Source organism: Bacillus rossius, chromosome 16 (assembly GCF_032445375.1).
Source record: "Bacillus rossius redtenbacheri isolate Brsri chromosome 16, Brsri_v3, whole genome shotgun sequence".
Lineage (NCBI taxonomy): Eukaryota > Metazoa > Arthropoda > Insecta > Phasmatodea > Bacillidae > Bacillus > Bacillus rossius.
Window position 1 is genome coordinate 17,526,248 of NC_086343.1, and position 19,224 is coordinate 17,545,471.

General features: G+C 44.7%; 1 protein-coding gene across 1 annotated transcript; it reads right to left on the reverse strand.

Moving 5' to 3' along the window:
* Positions 1-515: 515 nt before the first annotated feature.
* On the reverse strand, positions 516-18,095 carry LOC134540318 (dynein axonemal intermediate chain 4). The gene is made up of 9 exons (XM_063382980.1): positions 18,011-18,095; positions 12,912-13,124; positions 11,796-11,864; positions 9,328-9,614; positions 7,332-7,528; positions 6,416-6,637; positions 4,016-4,076; positions 3,776-3,850; positions 516-863 (listed from the first exon to the last, which is right to left on the reverse strand). The coding sequence occupies exons 1-9, from the start codon at positions 18,093-18,095 to the stop codon at positions 516-518; spliced, it is 1,557 nt and encodes a 518-aa protein (XP_063239050.1).
* Between the last annotated feature and the right edge of the window lie 1,129 nt (positions 18,096-19,224).

The window sequence follows — 19,224 nt, forward strand, 5'->3', positions numbered from 1 at the left end:
GAGAAAAGAGTAGTTTAGGTTAGGAAAGCTAAGGTGGCTTAGGTTGGGGTAGGTTTGTTTATGTCAGGGTAGGTTAAGATACGGTAGACCCAGGGGCGCAACAACAGGGGGGGCAAGGGTATTTTGCCCACCCCCCTCTGTAACCTTGAAGTGGGGGCAAACGGGGGCAAAGAAAGTGCTTTGTAATCAATTTTTAGATAATAAAACTGCTTAAATAGCACCATTTTCTACCTTGAAATGCAAAATTTCCCGGGGGAGGACCCCCCCCCCACCCCACCCCCCACCTCTTCAATAGGGGGGATAGATGATTCTTTATAAAAAGATATATTGCCCCCCCCCCCCCCCTTGGAAATTTAGTTTTTGCGCCCCTGGGTAGACCAGATAAGGTTTTGGTAAGTTAGGAGAGATAAGAGTATTTTAGGTTAGGTTCGGGTAGGTTTGTTTACGTCAGGGTGGGTTAAGATACGGTAGACCAGGTAAGTGTAAGTCTAAGGCGAGGGTGTGTGTCAGACAGGTCACAGCAGGTGGCCGAGGCGGGCCAGCCGCTCGGGGGCGGAGCGCAGGGCGGCCCTCAGCACGCGGGCCAGCGCCTCGCGGGGCAGGAGGGGGGCGGGGGCCGCCCCCCGCAGGGCCAGCACGTGCACGCGGCCGCGCGAGTCGCCCGCCGCCAGGTTGCGGCCGTCTCCCGTGAAGAGCAGGGCGGCGCAGTCCGGGGAGACCCGGGGGTCCTCCTCCGGGTCCAGGGGTCGCGGCGGGCAGCGGCGCACAGGGGAGCAGGTCCGCCGCCGCAGCTCCCACACCAGCAGCCCGCCCCCGGCCGCCGCCGCCAGCACAGTCGAGCAGCTGGGGCTCCACGCCGCGTCCTGCCCCCGCGACCACAACCACAACCACACCCACATCACTTCATGAAAGTTTTTCGGACATAGGTAGAGACCTGAAAAATTCAAAAGTCAAGGTAAATGCCATCCAAGATGACCGCCGAGACGTCACAATCAAAGATGGCGGTCTGAGAACCCTAATCCTCAAACCTGAACAAGGGCCAGGAGCCCCATTCATATACTAATAATTAGAGACCTGAAAAATTCGCGGATTCATTTTCGTGTTATGCTAAAATTCAAATAATTATACCTTAGTGCTGCTTCTGCCATTGGTCCACTGTTAATTCTGGAGGACTGAAGGGCCCAATTAGAGACCCCATCACTCATAGAAGTGTCGAATCACATGGCCCACCCAGTCGAGACGACTCACAAGTCAGCAGCCAATGAACAGTTTTTGGCATTTGCCACGAGTGTGTAGAGGATATTTGGAGTATATATCCTGGAGGTCACTGAACCCGCGAATTTTTCCGGTCTCTAGACATAGGCCATTGCTAGAGACCCGGAAAAATTTTTCGCAGATTTCAACGACCTCCAGGACGGACTCCAATATCCTCTACACACTCGTGGCAAATGCCAACTGTTCATTGGCTGCTGACTTGTGAGTCGTCTCGACTGGGTGGGCCATGTGATTCGACACTTCTATGAGTGATGGGGTCTCTCTAATTGGCCTTTCAGTCCTCCAGATTAACAGTGAACCAATGGCAAAAGCAGAGCTAAGGTATAATTATTATTGGAATTTTAGCGTGACACGGAAATGAACGCGCGAATTTTCCGGGATCTCTAGCCATTGCTAAGCACTTTTTCTGTAGAAGAAAACTAAAAACTAAAAAATAAAAATACCCAAAAGACAAAAAACACAAATTAAGCAAAAACAATTGCTGTTGTCAACAGGATATAAACACCACAAAATATTCCGTAACAGGAATATGGTCAACAAACAAAGAAAAACAAAGAAAAATGTACTAAGAGAACGAAAAAAAAAAACCACAAATGATGACGACACAAAAAATATCTAAACCAAAAAAAAATTCAGCACAACGCTTGAAACGAGACAAAAACACGACAAAACAAAAAAAAACAAACACAATAGTTTTTTTTTCAAAACAGAATGGAACGATAAAAACCCTCACAAATGAAGACAGCACAAAAATACGTATGTCCAAAAACTTTCTTCAAGTCATGCACTCCCATTGCACAAATCTTTCAAAGATAATATCACACGGACATCGCCATACCACGTACCTATCTACAAAGCCACACGCTCGGACATGGATTACCTCGGCAATGCTCAGCTATTCCATCTACGTTACCAGGTAGGGACCAGTAGAAGCCGTGTTTTGCTATTTGATCAGATTTTTTTTTCTTCAAACGATTCATGCAATTGTTGAATTTTGATTTAATGGAGTTTTTTTTTTTTTTTTGGACATACGCCAATGCAGTTTTGCACTGTTTGTCATGGAAAAAAAATTCTCCTTTTTAGGAATTTTTTTTTTCACGATAAACAGTGTAAAACAAAAAAAAATGGAATATGTACAAAAAAACTGCATTGAATCAAAAATTTTGGTTTCTCGACGAATTAATATTTTCGTAACCATCTCACTGGTTGCAGTTTCTGCGCGGTTAAGTGCAGTGCAGAAGCGACGTATCCGGGTCCGTCTGCGTGTACACGAGGGGTCAGTGTGGGCAAGGCCGTCTTAAACTACAATGCTGGGGCCCTTTTGGCACACAAGAATTTGAGGCCCTTTTGGAAAGTAAATATAGCGAATTATACTAACATTTTTTTTCTATTATGATCTTCTATTTATTATGGGTAATCAAATAAACAATATATTATGCAATAATGATATTACTTAGTATGCTGCTGGTTTTTTTTAGGTTACGATTAACATAATGTTTTTTTTTTTTTTTTTTTTTTTTTTCGGGTTTTCTGTTGAGCAAAATCTTCTATAGACAATGTCAAAATCTATTTTAGTCCTCGTTTAGACAGTGCAGCTTGACTTTGGAATCGGAGTGGTTTACATGTTTGATTCGCTAGATGGTGTAGGTACTTTAGTAAATTAGGATGCGTTTCTGAAATACGTATCATTAATTAGTGCCTATCCGACCAAACAAAAAAATTTTGACGGTGGCGATGTTAGGTACTGGTTCTTCGACGAAAATGTTTTGAGAATAAGTGTGAGAGAAATTTTCGGTCCTTCGTAGGCCCCCATGAGGAAGGGTTGGGGGGGGGGGGGGGAGAGACCCTGGGCACGGGCCCCGTGTGCCCTTATGGACTTAGAGACCGGAAAAATTCGCGAGTTCAATGACATGTAGGATATACTCCATGATCCTCTAAGCACGCGGGAAAATTACATTTGCTCATTGGCTACTGACTCGTGACACCTGTTAACTGGGACGCTAGTGATTCGATACTTCTTTTTGTTTAAGGTTCTTAATTTGGCCAAGTGTCATTCAGATAAACTGTGGCCCAATCACTGATGCATAGAGACCTGCAAAATTCGCAGGTTCAATGACCTCCAGGATAGACTCTACTACACTCTACACACTCGGGCAAATGCCAACTGTTCATTGGCTGCTGACTTGTGAGTCGTCTCGACCGAGTGTCTGTGATTCGACACTTCTATGAGTGAGGGTCTCTAATTGGCCCTCATTACTCCAGATTAACAGTGAACCAATGGCAGAAGCAGCGCTAAGGTATAATTATTCGAATTGTAGCATATTACGAAATGAATCCGCGAATTTTGCAGGTCTCTACGTGATGCAGTAAAAAGGCAAACGTTTTAGGATTCTAGTCCATCACGAAATGTGAATCCGCGAATTTTTCCGGTCTCTACGTTGTGGTTAAGACGGTGTCGAGTGATGGCGGCGGACGAAGGAGGCCGTGTGATGGTATTCACCTGCACGGGGTCCGCGCCGCAGGACAGAGTCAGCAGCGGCTCCCAGCAGGCGGCCGCCTCCAGCCACAGGCGCAGCTTGCCGTCGGCGCCGCCGGACAGCAGCACCGCCGCGTCGAAGGGCGAGAAGCGCAGCGCGAGCACGGGCCCGTCGTGCGCCAGGAAGCAGTCGCCGCCGCCCCCGCCGCCCCCGCCGCCCCCGCCGCCACCGCCGCCGCCACCGCTTCGCCGACGAGAGGTCGCCAGCCGGTGCACCAGCCCCTCGTCCGTGCCGACGTAGCAGACCTGAGGCCGCTCCGGGTGCCTGCGCCGAGGGAGCACGGCGTTGAAGTAGTTACGGGCCCGTCCGCTAGATGGCAGTTCTCATAATCATAATACGTTGCTGACATAACTACATTGATTTATTAGAAGAAGTAATGTATAAGCTATTATCAGGCAAACAAACCAGTGGAAAATTCACTCTGTTTAGGTAGCCTGTGTAATACGATGAGGTTTTGCACCTCCTTCTCCTTTTTTTTTTATTACATGACGGTTTATTACAAAACAGCATTAAGTAATTTCACATCGATTCCCTGCCAAGGAGATAATTTAAAATAACAAAAAAAAAACGTATTAACCAGAGTGAAAACTTCTTTAGCCGCGTTGGGCGATTTTTCGGTTAGGGGGCAAAAACTTATGGGTTCGCGCCACCGACATGCTAGTGATGTGTTGCGCACAGACTGGCGAATCGCAGCGGCCTGTGCACATGTGTACGCATATATACTCGAGTGTATCATGTGCGTGTTGGACTCTTTTTGGATGGGTAAAATCTTGTGAGTTCGCGTTACCCGACATGGCAGTAGTAGCAGTAAGTGAAGTTAAATTGACCACGTGAATATATGACATTACTGGTAAATCATAGCTAGGTAATGAAGTTTTACGTAATTTGACATGCCACTAACATCTGTTGTGACTAAAAAATGATGTAAGGATAAATGATATCACTCTGACATCGTACTGATGTAATACCAAAATTCTTTTCTTACGTACATTTGACGTAGAAATGATTTCATATTACACATTTAAAAACAAAGTTTTAAGTTTTCACTTCTGTTGACAGTCCCCATGACTGGCTATTTTTTTTTTAAATTATTTTCACATCATCAGCTGCAAAATTATTATTTAACACATATTACATTTCAGAAAGTATTTTTTTTTGGGACAACAAATGCCATTGTTTTATTGCGATATCTAATTTTTTACTGCCCATTCAGTGCACAGATACAGTTTGACTGGGGTAAAAAAAAATTAAGTATCAGGTGCAGCAGAAAAATGGGTGATTATGAAAGGGCTGTAAAATAAAACGTAATCATATTTCCCAAAATTGATTTACTCCACCATAAAGTTCATTTAAAAAAAAAAAGCTTTTACGAAACGCAACTTTGCATTGATTATGTCCGAAAAATAACGTCCGTTTAACGGTACACATTCTTATAGCCGGGCCCTGAAATGCCCCATTACATTTCGCAGCATTGCCGATGTGAAGCGAGCCACTTCATAACTCAGTAATCTTGAGACACCTTGCTTTTCAAACAGCCCCACAGGAAAATGTCACAAGCTTAGACATCCAGTTAACGTGGGGGCCATGCGATATTCCCGTTACGAGAATGCTGTTTAATGTTCTTTAAGGTGGTGCCGCAGTGGCGTAGCTAAGGTGACTAGCGCCCCTGGCCAGAACTGAAATTGGCGCCCCTTCTTGGATTAAAAGATAGTTGGGGGGGGGGGGGTTCCGTAACGCGAAACTGTCGCGGCGCCCCCTCCCTCCTTTTTCACTGCTCCGGCACCCCTGGCGGGGACTATCCCTGCCACCCGCTTGCTACGCCACTGGGTGGTGGCATGGGCGTCGCAAAGATATTTTTTTTTGCGGGGGGGGGGGGGGGACTTCAATTGATTTAGTTGTTGAGGAATATCCATCCTCTGGGAAAAAAAAAATAAAAAAAGCGGGGGGCCCGGGGGTCTTCCCCCGGGAAAATTTGGGGTTTGAAGGTGCAAAAAGGTGTTTTTTAGGCATTTTTCTTTCCTAAATATTCTAATTAATGTTGGTTGAAATATACAATTTATTTTTTATAAAAAATATTTTCATAGAACATATTTGTAAAACCACAGTTAACATATCTGCTGGTGCTATATCCACACAAAATCATTAATTTAAACATCAGGAGAAACTTGAACGTTACACTTAAATGCCGCAGCAGTATTAAGAATATTTCGCACACGTACACAAACATAAGTAATAAAGTGATTATATTCACTATTATTATAGTATCTCTCCTCGGTATCGGACCTGATTTTGATTTTGCACGAAGATCGAATTAGAAAGTGCTCACATTACCACGATTGGACTAAATGCACCATGCGCAACATATGGGTTGTATCCCAGAAATCATATTTTTAATATAACTACGAAACTAAATATATTATTGGAGGGGACGAAATTGAAGACTTTTATTATTGGGGGGGGGGGCGTGTCCCCCGTCCCCCCCGTCCCCCCCAGTTGCGACGCCCATGGGTGGTGGTAACGCGTTTCGGAATCATTGATGTCTGAAAATAGGTACAGCCGGGGTGTTGTCTTCCCCGCCCGCAGCTGGCCTGCTCTGCTCGCACCTGGCGAGCACGAGGGCCGCCGCGTGGCGCGACGCGGGGATGTCCGGAGGGGCGCGCCGCCTCCTGCCTCGCCGCAGCCCCCTGACGGGGCCCTGGGCGCGGGGCAGCCTCGCCAGCCGCCAGGGCTCCAGCCGTGACAGCCGCGCGCACAAGAGCACGCCGCCGTCCTGCCCGCACGCCAGCACCTGCCGCACCGGGCCACGCTGCGCCAACACCGGACAGCTATACGCCAACACCGGACAGCTCTGCGCTAACTCCGGACAGCTCTACAACAACACCGGACCGCTCTACGATAACACCGTACAGGTCTACGCCAACACCGTACAACTCTACGCCAACACCGGATAGCTCTGCGCTAACACAGGGCAGCACTACAACACCGGACGGCTCTACGCTAACACCGGACAGCTCTGCGCTAACTCCGGACAGCTCTACGCCAACACCGTACAGCCATACGCCAACACCGGACAGCTCTACGCCAACACCGGACAGCTCTACGATAACACCGGACAGTCCTACGCTGAAAACTCAAGCGAGAGTGGGGAAAAAATAACCCAGTTGTCATGAGGCGCGATTACAAGAATATTTTTTAACGGATGAATCATCAGATAATCTATGAATGTATGCAGGGGCGCAACAACTAAATTTTCTAAAAGGGGTGGGGGGGGGCAATATACCTTTTTTATAAAGAATCATCGATCCCCCCCCCCCCTATTGAAGCGGGAAAATTTGTATTTCAAGGTGGAAAATGGTGCTATTTAAGCAGTTTTATTATCTAAAAATTGATTACGCAGCACTTTCTTTGCCCCCGTTTGCCCCCACTTCAAGGTTACAGAAGGAGGGGGGAGGGGAGGGGGGCAAAATACCCTTGCCCCCCCTCTCCCTTGTTGTTGCGCCACAGAATGCATGCAGGTACGATGGTAGGTTGACGAGCTCGGACGCCCACACCTGCTCGTCGCAGGGCCGGGCGGGGTCCGGGGAGAACCAGCAGGCGCCCCACAGCGGCTCCGGGGAGACACGGACTGCCTGACGGACCGCCTGCTTCTCGCGCGAGACGTCCACCAGCAGCAAGGAGCCGTCCAGCAGACAGACGACCGCCAGGTTGGGGCGCGCCTGGCGGCACAACACGGCTGCTAGAGCGACTCAACCAACTAGGCAGGGTGTGGCCAGGGGCGTATCCATGGGGGGGGGGGGACGGTTTTAGGGGTTCAACCCCCCACCCCCTTAGCACCAAATCTTTAATTAATTTTCTTATTCATCACTCAAACAAATTTCATATTAAAATTAATAAAAAAAATTATTATTACAATATTTAAATTTAAGAACCGAAAACTTTAATACGGGGGGGAAGGGTGTGGGGGGGGGGGCATGCTTCTTAATATCCCCCTCCCATACACAAATCATCCTGGCTACGCCACTGGGTGTGACCACTAGGTTGAGAGATGCCAACACCAAAAAATTAAACTTCAAACACAAAGAAAACATTTAAAAAAAATTGGTTGTCTGTAAAGTTGGTTTACGGACGATAGTTTAACGCGACGTCATAACAAGACATTGATGAAATGATTGCATACTTTTATGAATAAAATTTAATCATTTTTATTTATTGAATTATCACTATTTTGTATGGATACAAAGAAGGAGTGAAATGAAATCTGCAATTTAATAGATAAAATTTACTTTTATCAGCACTCATTAATTCAAATATGTTTATTACTTTAACTATAACTTTTATACATGTTTGCTATTTAACTTCTTACAATCTGTGTTATTCTGTTAAGGATAGGACGATGATAGGAAAAGTAGGAAACGGATGGGAGTGTTTCAAGTTTAATGTGCCTCGAAAAAGTCAAATCGATGTTTGTTCCAATCGAGTGGAAGAGAGATAGATGCGGCGCAAGCGTACAATGAGCGTAACGGGACACAGCGTAACGGGTCAATGCGCGTAACGAGACACTTTTTCGTTAATGCATCCGGCGTTCATCGATTTATTAGACGTTGTCACGTCAAAAAAACTGACGACTAAGTGAAAGTAAGGATTGCTGGGGCTTATCTTCTAGTCAGATAAAACTGTTAACTCCTTGGACTAAGCAACCCGAATGTATAATAGTGATGCTTGTTGCATAACGCTACGGCTGTATTACTGCAACAGCTGATGGTTAGCTGTATGGCGTACATAGGTATGCCTGTTTTTTTTGTCTGTGAAATAAAAAATATATATATTGTGATAGTTATTTAAATGTATACTAGTGTCGTACGGTCACCGCTCAAATTTCAGAGTTAATTTTAGCTGGGACCATAAAGTTATATGGCCGAGAAATGAAGATAAAGGTGTAATGAAAGTCCCTTAAAGTGCTTTCAAGAATCTGCACCGGGTGTTTTACGCCTAAAAAATTACTCCGAAAACATGCGTTTTTAGCCATTTTTAACTCTTCTAAAAAATACGGTTTAAAAACTTAATTCGGAATCAAAAGCACTTTTCGGCCCTTCGGTGAACTCTTAAAATGCTTTTCGTGAGCAGACCCCAACTCGGATATCTTGAGTAGTTTTGAAATCGCGTTGTTTCTCCTGGAGCTCTGCGCACCGCGTGTGTGTCCGGGTAGGCCGGGGGCCTTAAGCTGGACTCCCAATCATCCGTTTCATCCGTCCGTCACCAGTCCGTCCGTCAATTTCGGTCCGTTATTTCTCTCGGCAATTATTACCGACACTCAACCATCCGCCATCCGTCCCGTCAAAAGCTACAGCTTGGCAAGGTTTTGACGGACGGACGGATGGAATTTTTCGGGCCATCTGATCGGCTGCAGGTCACGTGATTGACGGACGGACGGGTGACGGACGGACGAAACGGATGATTGGGAGTCCAGCTTTAGTGAACCTGAGGCTCGTCCACGAGACGCAGTTCCTCGCGGTACCTTGGAGAAGTCGAGCGCCGTGACGGCGCTGTCCAGGTCGAAGCGGCGCTCCGCGTGCACCGGGTTCTTCACGTTCCAGCAGCGCACGGCGCCGCCGCTCCCAGCGCCGCCGCCTCCCCCAGGGGCCAGCCGCCGCCCGTAGCCGGCCGCCAGCACGTCGCCGTCTGCGGGGTTCCAGCAGAGCGCCGTGACGCCCGCCTCCTCCTGCCCCTCCCCCCCCTCCTCCGAGGGGCTCCAGCTCCACAGGTGCTGGAGGCTGTGGTCGTGTACTTCCTCCGCCTCCGCCCCTGGAGACCCGCGCCGGAACACCCACACGGAGAGAAAAAAAAAATTGGTTGTCTGTAAAGTCGGTTTACGGACGATAGTTTAACGTGACAACGTAATAACAAAACATTGATGAAATGATTGCATACTTTTATGAATAAAATTTAATAATTTTTTATTGAAATATCACTATTTTGTATGGATGCAAAGAGGGAGTGAAATGAAATCTACAATTTAATTGATAAATTTACTTTTATTTGCACTCATCAATTCGAATATGTTTATTACTTTAACGAAGAGATTTATTTTAACTTTAACTTTTATACACGTTTGCTATTGAACTTCTTCCAATCTGTGTTATTCTGTTAAGGATAGGACGATGATAGGAAAAGTAGGAAACGAATGGGAGTGTTTCAAGTTTAATGTGCCTCGAAAAAGTCAAATCGATGGTTGTTCCAATCGAGTGGAAGAGAGATAGATGCGGCGCAAGCGTACAATGAGCGTAACGGGACACCGCGTAACGGGGACAATGTGCGTAACGGGACACTTTTTTCGTGCGTGCAGCCGGTGTTCATCGATTTACTAGACGTTGCCACGTCAAAAAAAAAGGTTCGTTTTGTACTGGTTTGAGCAGTAACTATTTAAATTTATTACATTGATTTGATGAATATGAAAAATTTTCTGCGCCGGCTTAGCTACTTATGTAACGAGCGTAAGACTACTTACTTTCAGACCACTGAGTGAGTATAATAAAGGTCCTTATTGATATAGTCTGGAACACCAAGTTTATATCAATTTATAATTTTTTTTTAAAATAATCATCACAATTTCAAATTAACACACACGTTTTATTTTCTTCTGTTTATCCTCCTCTCCATTAAATGTAATAACAACCGTTTTTTTAATTTTCTTTCTACCAAAGATAGAGACCGGAAAAATTCGCGAATTCATTTCGCGATAGGCTAAAATACAAATTGTTATACCTCAGTGCTGCCTCTGCTATTAGCTAACAACTCGCCTGGATCACTCTGAGCCAATGAGAAACACCCAACTAAAGCTTTATCGAATCACAGGCTGCTACGTTGGGACGCCTCACAAGACAACAGCCAATGAGTGGGTGGCATTTGACCGAGTGTACGTAGAACTATGGAGTCCATCCTACAGGTCATTGAACCCGCGAATTTTTCTGGTCCCTACCAAAGATATATCAGGTGCCATAGAGCAAAATTTGTTTCTACATATCACAGTACTAATTTTATACCATAAACATAATTACAATTTTGATGCTCATTAACCAAAACAATTAACGTAAAATACTCTGTGTGAGTGTAACAGTACAGTTTGAATCAAACAAATATTTGTTTTCATACAGAGACCTGCAAAAATTCGCGGTATCGATGGCCCTTCGGGATAGACTGCACATACTTACCCCTGTAAACTCGGGCAAAAATAACGTCAGTTCATTTGGCTGCCGACTTGTAAGTCGTCTCAGCTGGTTTGTCTGTGATTCGATCCTTCTTTGGTTTGAGGGTTTATAACTGGTTCCGATTCGTCCAGATGAACAGTAAGCCAACAGCAAAATTATCTAAGAGGTATATGTGTTTGGATTCTAGCCTATCACCTATCTATTTATATATGGCGAAACAAATATTTACTTGCTGTAACAAAATACTTTGTTAGCTTAACACCAAACTTGGTAAGTAACAAAAATGATTTTTTACACCTAACCAAATATACAGTTGAGTTGAAAACAACATTTTTGTTGGGTCGACAGAATCTTTCCTACTACAAAATATTTGCTTGAATTTACGAATTATATTTATTTCGCCGTATACAAACAAATATTTTGTTGAGGCAAAAAAATTCTTTTTCTCGGTGCAGGCACTCCGGACCAGCGGTTTCCCAATTTTCGTTTTCTCCGGCCAGGGAAAACCCCTGATCTAAAAGTAGCTTGGCATCTGGGTTGCAGCCGTGTCCTTGGCGGATAATTTCACCGACGTTTCGGGTCGACATTGCAGTCGCCATCATCAGGGAGCAGTTACCTACTGAGGCCAAGGACAAGGCCTTCGACCCAGAAGCCTAGCTACTTCAGACGATGACCGTGAAAACCTGCGCGCAACCCTATGATCTACTTTTTTTTTTTTTCGGGAGGAACACCTACTCCTCCAGAGAAAGTTATAAGATGATAATTGTGCCTGACTCACGGTGATCCTGCCACGGAACACCTTTTTGGAACCGCTTCTCTATGGACCAGCGACGGCCAACTCCATACTCTTCCCGGGGACCACAAACCGTTATTGACAGTTGAACGAGGGCCTTAATTGGCTTCAGGAACACTTCTCGGGAGGGGCTATCGTGTAAAGAAATGCTCAGTTGCAATAACACGCAGGGCCGGTGCAAGGTAAATTGGCGCCCTAGGCGAAAAACCTTAATCTCCCCCCCCCCCCACCGGGGCGGACACCCCAAAAAAAAATTTCCTTGCCTCAAAATACATCACGTAAGCAGGCTTGTGTTTTGTTTTTACTTTTTTACTTATTACAAATCATAAACAGGTCATCGTGGACTTTAAATAATTACTTATATCGATATAAACATTCCAAACTGTTACAAAAATCCATTTTCATCTAGTTTCAATAATCGTTGAACATATTATATCAGCTGTTATGTGTCGTGCTGCGCCGCCCCCAGCTACTTGGCGCCCTAGGCGGTTGCCTAGTTCGCTTAGGCCTATATGGACGCGCCGGCCCTGATAACAAGACATTTAGGACTCCCCTTCTAAATAATTCAGAGATAGCCTTGGAATATTTACAAACGTATGGTCTCAAACACGTAATTCAATAGTTCTAAACAAATTTTGATGAAAAAAGTTTAACACGTGAATTAAAGTTACTAACATAAATTTACGCTACAAAGTTAAATTAAAAATAAAAGTTGGTCTTGGGTGGGGCAAGGACCCCTGCCCCCCCCCCATGCCTCTGAGGGCCAGATACAAATGAACTATTATTAGATATCTTATGACAATTTTTTTTGGTCTTATTATTTACTTAACGAGACTCTAACACTGACTTACTGACAGATGACGCACAGCCTAAACCTGGTTGACTTAGAGACTTGAAATTTTGGAGGAAATATTTCCTGAGTCCCTACAGGTGCACTCAAGAGAGATATCTTGAAATTCCGTCTCTTAAAGCGTGAAAAGGAGTGGTAGACTTGGAGATGTCCTGCCTCAATTACATAAATACACTCCTGACCAGGTGGTACAATTAAGATTTTTTATTTTCAAATCGTGGGGTTTTTAAAAGTTGCGCACGGAACAACACCTGGGGCGCCGGACAGGCCTCGGAAGATCTCCAGCTGCCGGCGGTAGGCGTTGCAGGCGAGCAGGCGCTCCAGCGTCGCGGCGGCGACCTTGAAGGCGCGCGAGGACGCCAGGCGCCGGAGCTGCGACTCGGGCGAGGCGTCCGTCGACGACGACGAAGACGCCGAAGCGCCCGTCGACGACCCTGGGTCCGTCATCGCCCAGGCCGGGAGCTCTGCCGGGGGAAACAAGCGTCGGGTCGGCGCGAGGTGGCGTGCGTTCAAGTTCAGACACCGCGGAGGGGTCGTTACCACAACGCAGAAATACCATAACGCCGAATGTCAAAATTGACCACAACACGCCGACAGCTAGAAAACTGCTGTGTACCACAACGCCGAATTACCACAACGCCGAATTGCCACAACGCCGAAATACACTAACGGCGAAAAATGTCATTACAGGACTGCCACAAAGGTTAGGTTAGGTTAGACTAGGTTAGGTTAGACTAGGTTAGGTTAGACTAGGTTAGGTTAGACTAGGTTAGGTTAGACTAGGTTAGGTTAGACTAGGTTAGGTTAGGCTAGGTTAGGTTGGACTAGGTTAGGTTAGACTAGGTTAGGTTAGACTAGGTTAGGTTAGACTAGGTTAGGTTAGACTAGGTTAAGTTAGGTTAGGTTATATTACGCTGGGTTAGGTTAGGTTAGGTAAGGTTAGGTTTGATTGTGGTATTTTCGGCGTTAAGGTACATTTAAGAAACACACACAAATTCATCCAGTTGTTATTTCAGCGTTGTGGTACCCAGCAGTTTTCTAGCTGTCGGCGTTGTGGTCAATTTTGACGTTCTGCGTTATGGTATTTCGGCGTTGTGGTAACGACCCGGCGCGAGGTAGCGTGCATTCAAGTTCAGACGCCGCGGAGTTGATTACAGACGTTTGTGAATTACACGCGAACAACTTTCCCATTACGAAAAATAGTGTTCGCAGCCAATGCTAAGTTCGGATTCTTACCCAGGCATTTTTTTTTTTTTTTTTTGCTTTGTGTTGTAAGGTTAATGTAAAGAAATTATTATACAAGAATTGTTTTTATAATATGAATGGATATTTTAACTCATGTAGTTCTTTTAGAAATCATTTATAATTTATATAGGTAGTTTTTATTCAATATGGTGTGGTATGTTGTCTTTTTTTTTGTATCATGTTTGTATCGTGATTATGATTTGTTAATATGTCGTATTTGTTTTTATCAAATTTGTAATCTTTGTTATTTATATGTGCAATTATTGACGTTCTCTATACCCCAATTGTATTACATACATTTATAGGGGTCAACAGAGAGATATAATTAAATAAAAAATAAATAAATAAAACTTTACCTCCAATAGTTAAAGTTGTTAGTAAACCACTCCTTGAAAATAGCTTAACTGCGCTCGTTGACAAGCATAATAAAACCAATTAAAGTCAATTTATTGAATATACGATTATCTATTCCATGGCTGGAAAAAAACTATGCTTGAATGGAACGTCAATTTAATAAAAAAATAATAATTGATCGTCAATTTTCTCTAAAACCATATTTCATATATGCAAAAAAAAACCGTAGCCATGTATTGTACAAAGATACGGTATATTTCTTGTACTATAATAAAACAAATTCTTGGCAACTGGTTTCCAAAGGAATCTTTCGTAAAAGTACAGAATTATTTTTTCTGACGTCTCAACTTGGTACACTCTGATTTGTTACTTCCTCGGTTGAGGGTCTCTCATTGGCCAAGAGTCCTCATCGTGAACTGAGAACTCATTTCAGAAAAATCGCAGAGGTAAAACTGTATGATTTATAGTCCATCACGAATGTTTATCCGTGACTTCTCCCGGTTTCCAATAATGATGCGGTTAAGAAACCTGCAAAATTCGCGGGTTCAATGACCTCCAGGATAGACTCTACTGCACTCTACACACTCGGGCAATTGCCACCTGTTCATTGGCTGCTGACTTGTGAGTCGTCTCGACTGAGTGTCTGTGATTCGACACTTCTATGAGTGAGGGTCTCTAATTGGCCCTCAGTCCTCCAGATTAACAGTGAACCAATGGCAGAAGCAGCTCTAAGGTATGATTATTTGAATTGTAGCATATCACGAAATGAACCCGCGAATTATGCAGGTCTCTAGCTATTACTCCTCGGATCCACTGGTTAGCAAAGTAGACTTGAAGCACGTATAAATCTGCTTCACAGTGATGGTTGGACGACCCTGAGCCAGTTGGAAACAAGGAGAAGGAATTCTCCCCCCGCCCCTCTCCGCAAAGTCTCGTGTGACCCGTCGAAGCACGTGACCTTGTATCGACCAATGAGCAATCTAAAAATAAAAAAAAAAGGACAACTTGAATCCATCCTGAAGTCATGGGCCGTAGCCAGGATTTATGAAGTAAGGGGTCCTTCTAACCATTATATCGTTTTTTTATCAGAAAGTTTTCTTTATAATTGAATTTTAAAAGAAGGCTGATTGTCACATTAAAATCCCGCGGACTTTTAGAACTCCAACGTGTACACACAGAAATGTAAGCAATGAATTGGCTTGAAAAAAGGAAAACTGAACATTTAGTATTTTGGTTTATTTTGTTTTAATACTTTGTTATTGAGCCAATTAATTAATTAAATAATTATTTAAAACAAGTCATAAGTATATTATTAAATACAAGGAAAACATATGTCAAGTTTGTATGGAAGAAATTCTCACAAAAACTCGCGTGAAAACCGGAATTAAATATAGACTAATAGAAAATCAAAATTCCTGCGCTTTCGTGTTTGAGAGTCATGTCCGTATACCTACGTCCATCCTGAAGTGAAATGAATCCGTGAAATAATCTTGGAATCACTTTCGAGAACTGTCAATTTTGAGACACGTTACATGACAAAGACTATATTTACACTTGAGTTGATATTTAAGGAAACGTTTATTTCTGAAATAAAACTCTTTAATCATTAGTGTAATCAGTTTGTTATTTATAAATTTACCATGTTAGCAAAGATCGACGGCAAGGAAAAAAACTGGACATGATAATTGCAACACAATTTTTGTGGCCCAAAAAAATCCCCTAACGATAAAGTTCCAAAAAAAAAGATCATTCACTTACCTCTCTCGTGTAGTGTTATGGGCGCATGATCGATATATCGATACTGAGCACAGTCATCAATCGATTACTCTTTAACCACAAAACCACGTCGTGCGTACCACGGCCTCACTGATGTTGCGGGTCGCCCCCGTGGGTTGAAAATGACGGTCTTAACTGGTTCAGCCCTATTTTTCCATTTACCCCCTCCCTTCCCTCTTCGGCAACCCTTTCCCGCGCGATGGGTCGCGGGGTGGGATTATCGATTCAGTCCACCTTCCCCCACCCCCTTCTTTCCCACCAATATAGCGCCGTCGGGCTGTCTTCAACCGTCGCCACGTAATCAGACCAAACGCAAAGGCAGGGAATCTACGTCGCTCAGAGTATTAGGCCGTATTCCAATCGGTTAGGTATTTAGTAACTTGCATTTTTTTTGAGAAGGTACAGAATAATAAAAAAAGAGTAATTGATGTGTAACATCTTAGCTCTCGTTATACACCAATTGGTAGGAGTAATTTCGTGCATGGAACGGAAATGTGTAACCACGGTGCTGTCATGTGACGGATGGAGCGAAAAAAATTTCTCAAAGCCAAAGGAAAACTTGGCATATTAACTGTTTAGTGAATTTTAACAAGTTGGGCGAAAATCAGGTCCAAAGCCGGGGTATAGTATTTTTTCAAGTCTTTATCGCTTTTACCGGGGCCGTTTCATTATATAGTTTAAAATTTTCGCTTTGTAAATATAATAATCCGACAATCGACGTTGCTACTCCGGCAATATTTGTATAGAATTCCTTGTCAAATTGTTATGTATGTAACATATTATGTAAAATTTGTGTGCACCGATTATTGCCCTCCAGGGCAGGCTACCCGCCTGCAGTTGCCCCCTGGTGGTGGGCCACCCCCCCCCCCCCCCCCTCCAATTCCGCAATCTCCCGCGCAGGCCCGTCGCCACTTGATGAAGTTGGCTCCCTGCGCCTCCCCCATGACGTCATCGTCACGTGTCCAAGTGGCAACTACAGTAGAGACCATTCTGGAGAGAAAATATCGTTACGAAGTCAGCGGGTATAAATAGGGTACCCTGGCATGCAGTAGCGTAGCCAGGATTTGTGTATAGGGGGGGTTAAGAAGCATGATTCCCCTCCCCCCTATTAAAGCTTGGGGTCCGGGGGTTCTCCCCCGTAAAAATTTGGATTTTAAGGTGTAAAATAGTGCTATTTGAGCAGTTTTCGGTACTTAACTTTAAATATTGTAATGGCAAAAATATTATTAATTTTTTAATAAAATAATTGTTTGAATGATTGAAGTAAGAAATTAATTAAAGATTTTTTAATTAATCCAAGTGCCTTGTCCACGTCCACTCAAAATCATAAATCATGCTCGAAGCTCGACAATACAAAAGAAGAGGAATAAAAATGGTTGGGTTTAGGCAGAATTGGCCTATTCCTGGAAACAATTAGCTTTAGCCTGAAGAGTTACCCAGTCACCACCTGCTTATAATTACCGCGCTGGTTAAATACAATAGGTGTAAGATATTTGAAAACTTGGGACCCGTCACGGCGTCACAACCTTATAGCTTCTGCTCATGACAAGGGTAGGGGAAGGGAAGGAGAATCGGTAGGGCTCGCTTACTCTTCCCCTCCAGTGCAGTGGCCGGTGATAGCAGTAAGACACCCAGGCTTTTAGCTAACCTGCTTTCAGATAAGAAAAAAAGGACTAAGAAGGGGGGGGTTTATAACCCCTAACCCCCCCCCCTGGCTACGCCACTGCTGGCATACCATTAAACAAATAAAAGGCAAGAGGGGGGGGGGGGCTTTTCTCCCTCTACCCCTCAAACTCTTAATGACTACAAAATGGGAGGACAAGAGCCCCTAAAATGGCTTGTACCTCCCCGCGCTGAGGGATTTCCCAATGATGATCAAGTGGCGGCGGCACACAGCGTAAGTCGAGACACAGAACTCGACGAGCAGACCACCGCACACAGCACCAGACTGCAACAAGCTGCCTTCACACCGTACCGGCCGACGCTCGATCGAGGACCTGCAACGTCATGCTGCCCGACGGAGAGGTGTCGAAGACTATATTGGACTTAGTCGTCGTCATCTGGTAAGACTCCGTTTTTTATCTAAAACCACGAGGACTTAACCCATCATCTTCGCCGAGGATGAACACAGCACCAGCGGGACCGTGCACGCCGGAATGCAGTTTTACGAGTCATACGAGTGATGTGTACAAGACAATAGTGCAGTACGACTAAGACTTTGAGAAACTGCGTAACCAAGAAGCCAAGGAAACTGAAACTGAGTTTGTAAGCAAACGGAGATGAGTTAAAGTCTCGTTTACGTGAACTTAAAAACTTCGAACTTTAAGGCAGGTGTTTAACGTAATGTCGGCAGGCATGAGGTGTGGACGGCTGATATAACTGAGACTATATAAATTACTAGTAACAAAAGGACTGAATGTCCAAAGGAGGAAGTAGCTTGGCTTCTGGGTTGTAACCACGTCCTTGGCGAATAAATCACCGACGTAGTAGGAGACGTAGTAGGTAACTGCTCCCTGATGAATGGCGACTGCAATTTCGATCGAAACGACGGTGAATTATTCGCCAAGGATGCGACTACAACCCAGAAGCCAAGCTACTTCAGAAAATTCCCGTGAAAGCCTTGTCCATTGTGTCCAAAGGAGGAGTTGTGTTCGCTGGTATACGGACACGAGGCGACGTGAGCGAGGTGAATTCACGCGAATTTATCGGAGGCTGTGCAGCTGCGAGTTCTACTCGCCGTCCTGGAGATTGTGGAGCGAGTCGGCAGCGCGAGCGCCTGAAGGCGGACGCCCGGGTGTGCCGCAGAGGCGAGCGAGGACGTCCTGGAAGAGTGCCGGCGGACGAGTGCGACGAGAGTCCGGCGATGGAGGTTCACGAGGGGTGCTGCGGCGAGAGTTGCTCGAGGGGTGCGGCCCAGCGAGGTGTGCGGTGTGTAAGTACTTGAGATACTGAGTGCGAGTAATTGATTAGTAAGCTTTTTAAGTAAGATTGTGTATTAATGTTGGAAATATTAACAATCAATAAAACTGTGCAAAAAAAATAATTGGGCTATCCCTATACGAACCCAGTTCTTTCCACTCAACGATTATTAAAATCGTAACAATATCATATTGAGCACTAATGTGATTGGGAAATAAAAGGGGGGGCAGTCATTTGTCCACGAGCGGTGAGCTTCATTCACCTTGGTCT

Excerpts from the sequence above, each read along its gene's own strand:
- LOC134540318 (XM_063382980.1), bottom strand. The coding sequence starts at position 18,095 with ATGACGACGACTAAGTCCAATATAGTCTTCGACACCTCTCCGTCGGGC. Across the intron at positions 7,529-9,327 it reads CGGCGCTCGACTTCTCCAAG|GCGCGCCCCAACCTGGCGGT; the intron begins GTACCGCGAGGA and ends TTGTGCCGCCAG. Across the intron at positions 3,851-4,015 it reads AGGGGCTGGTGCACCGGCTG|CTGCGCCTGTGGCTGGAGGC; the intron begins GCGACCTCTCGT and ends GCCGACGGCAAG.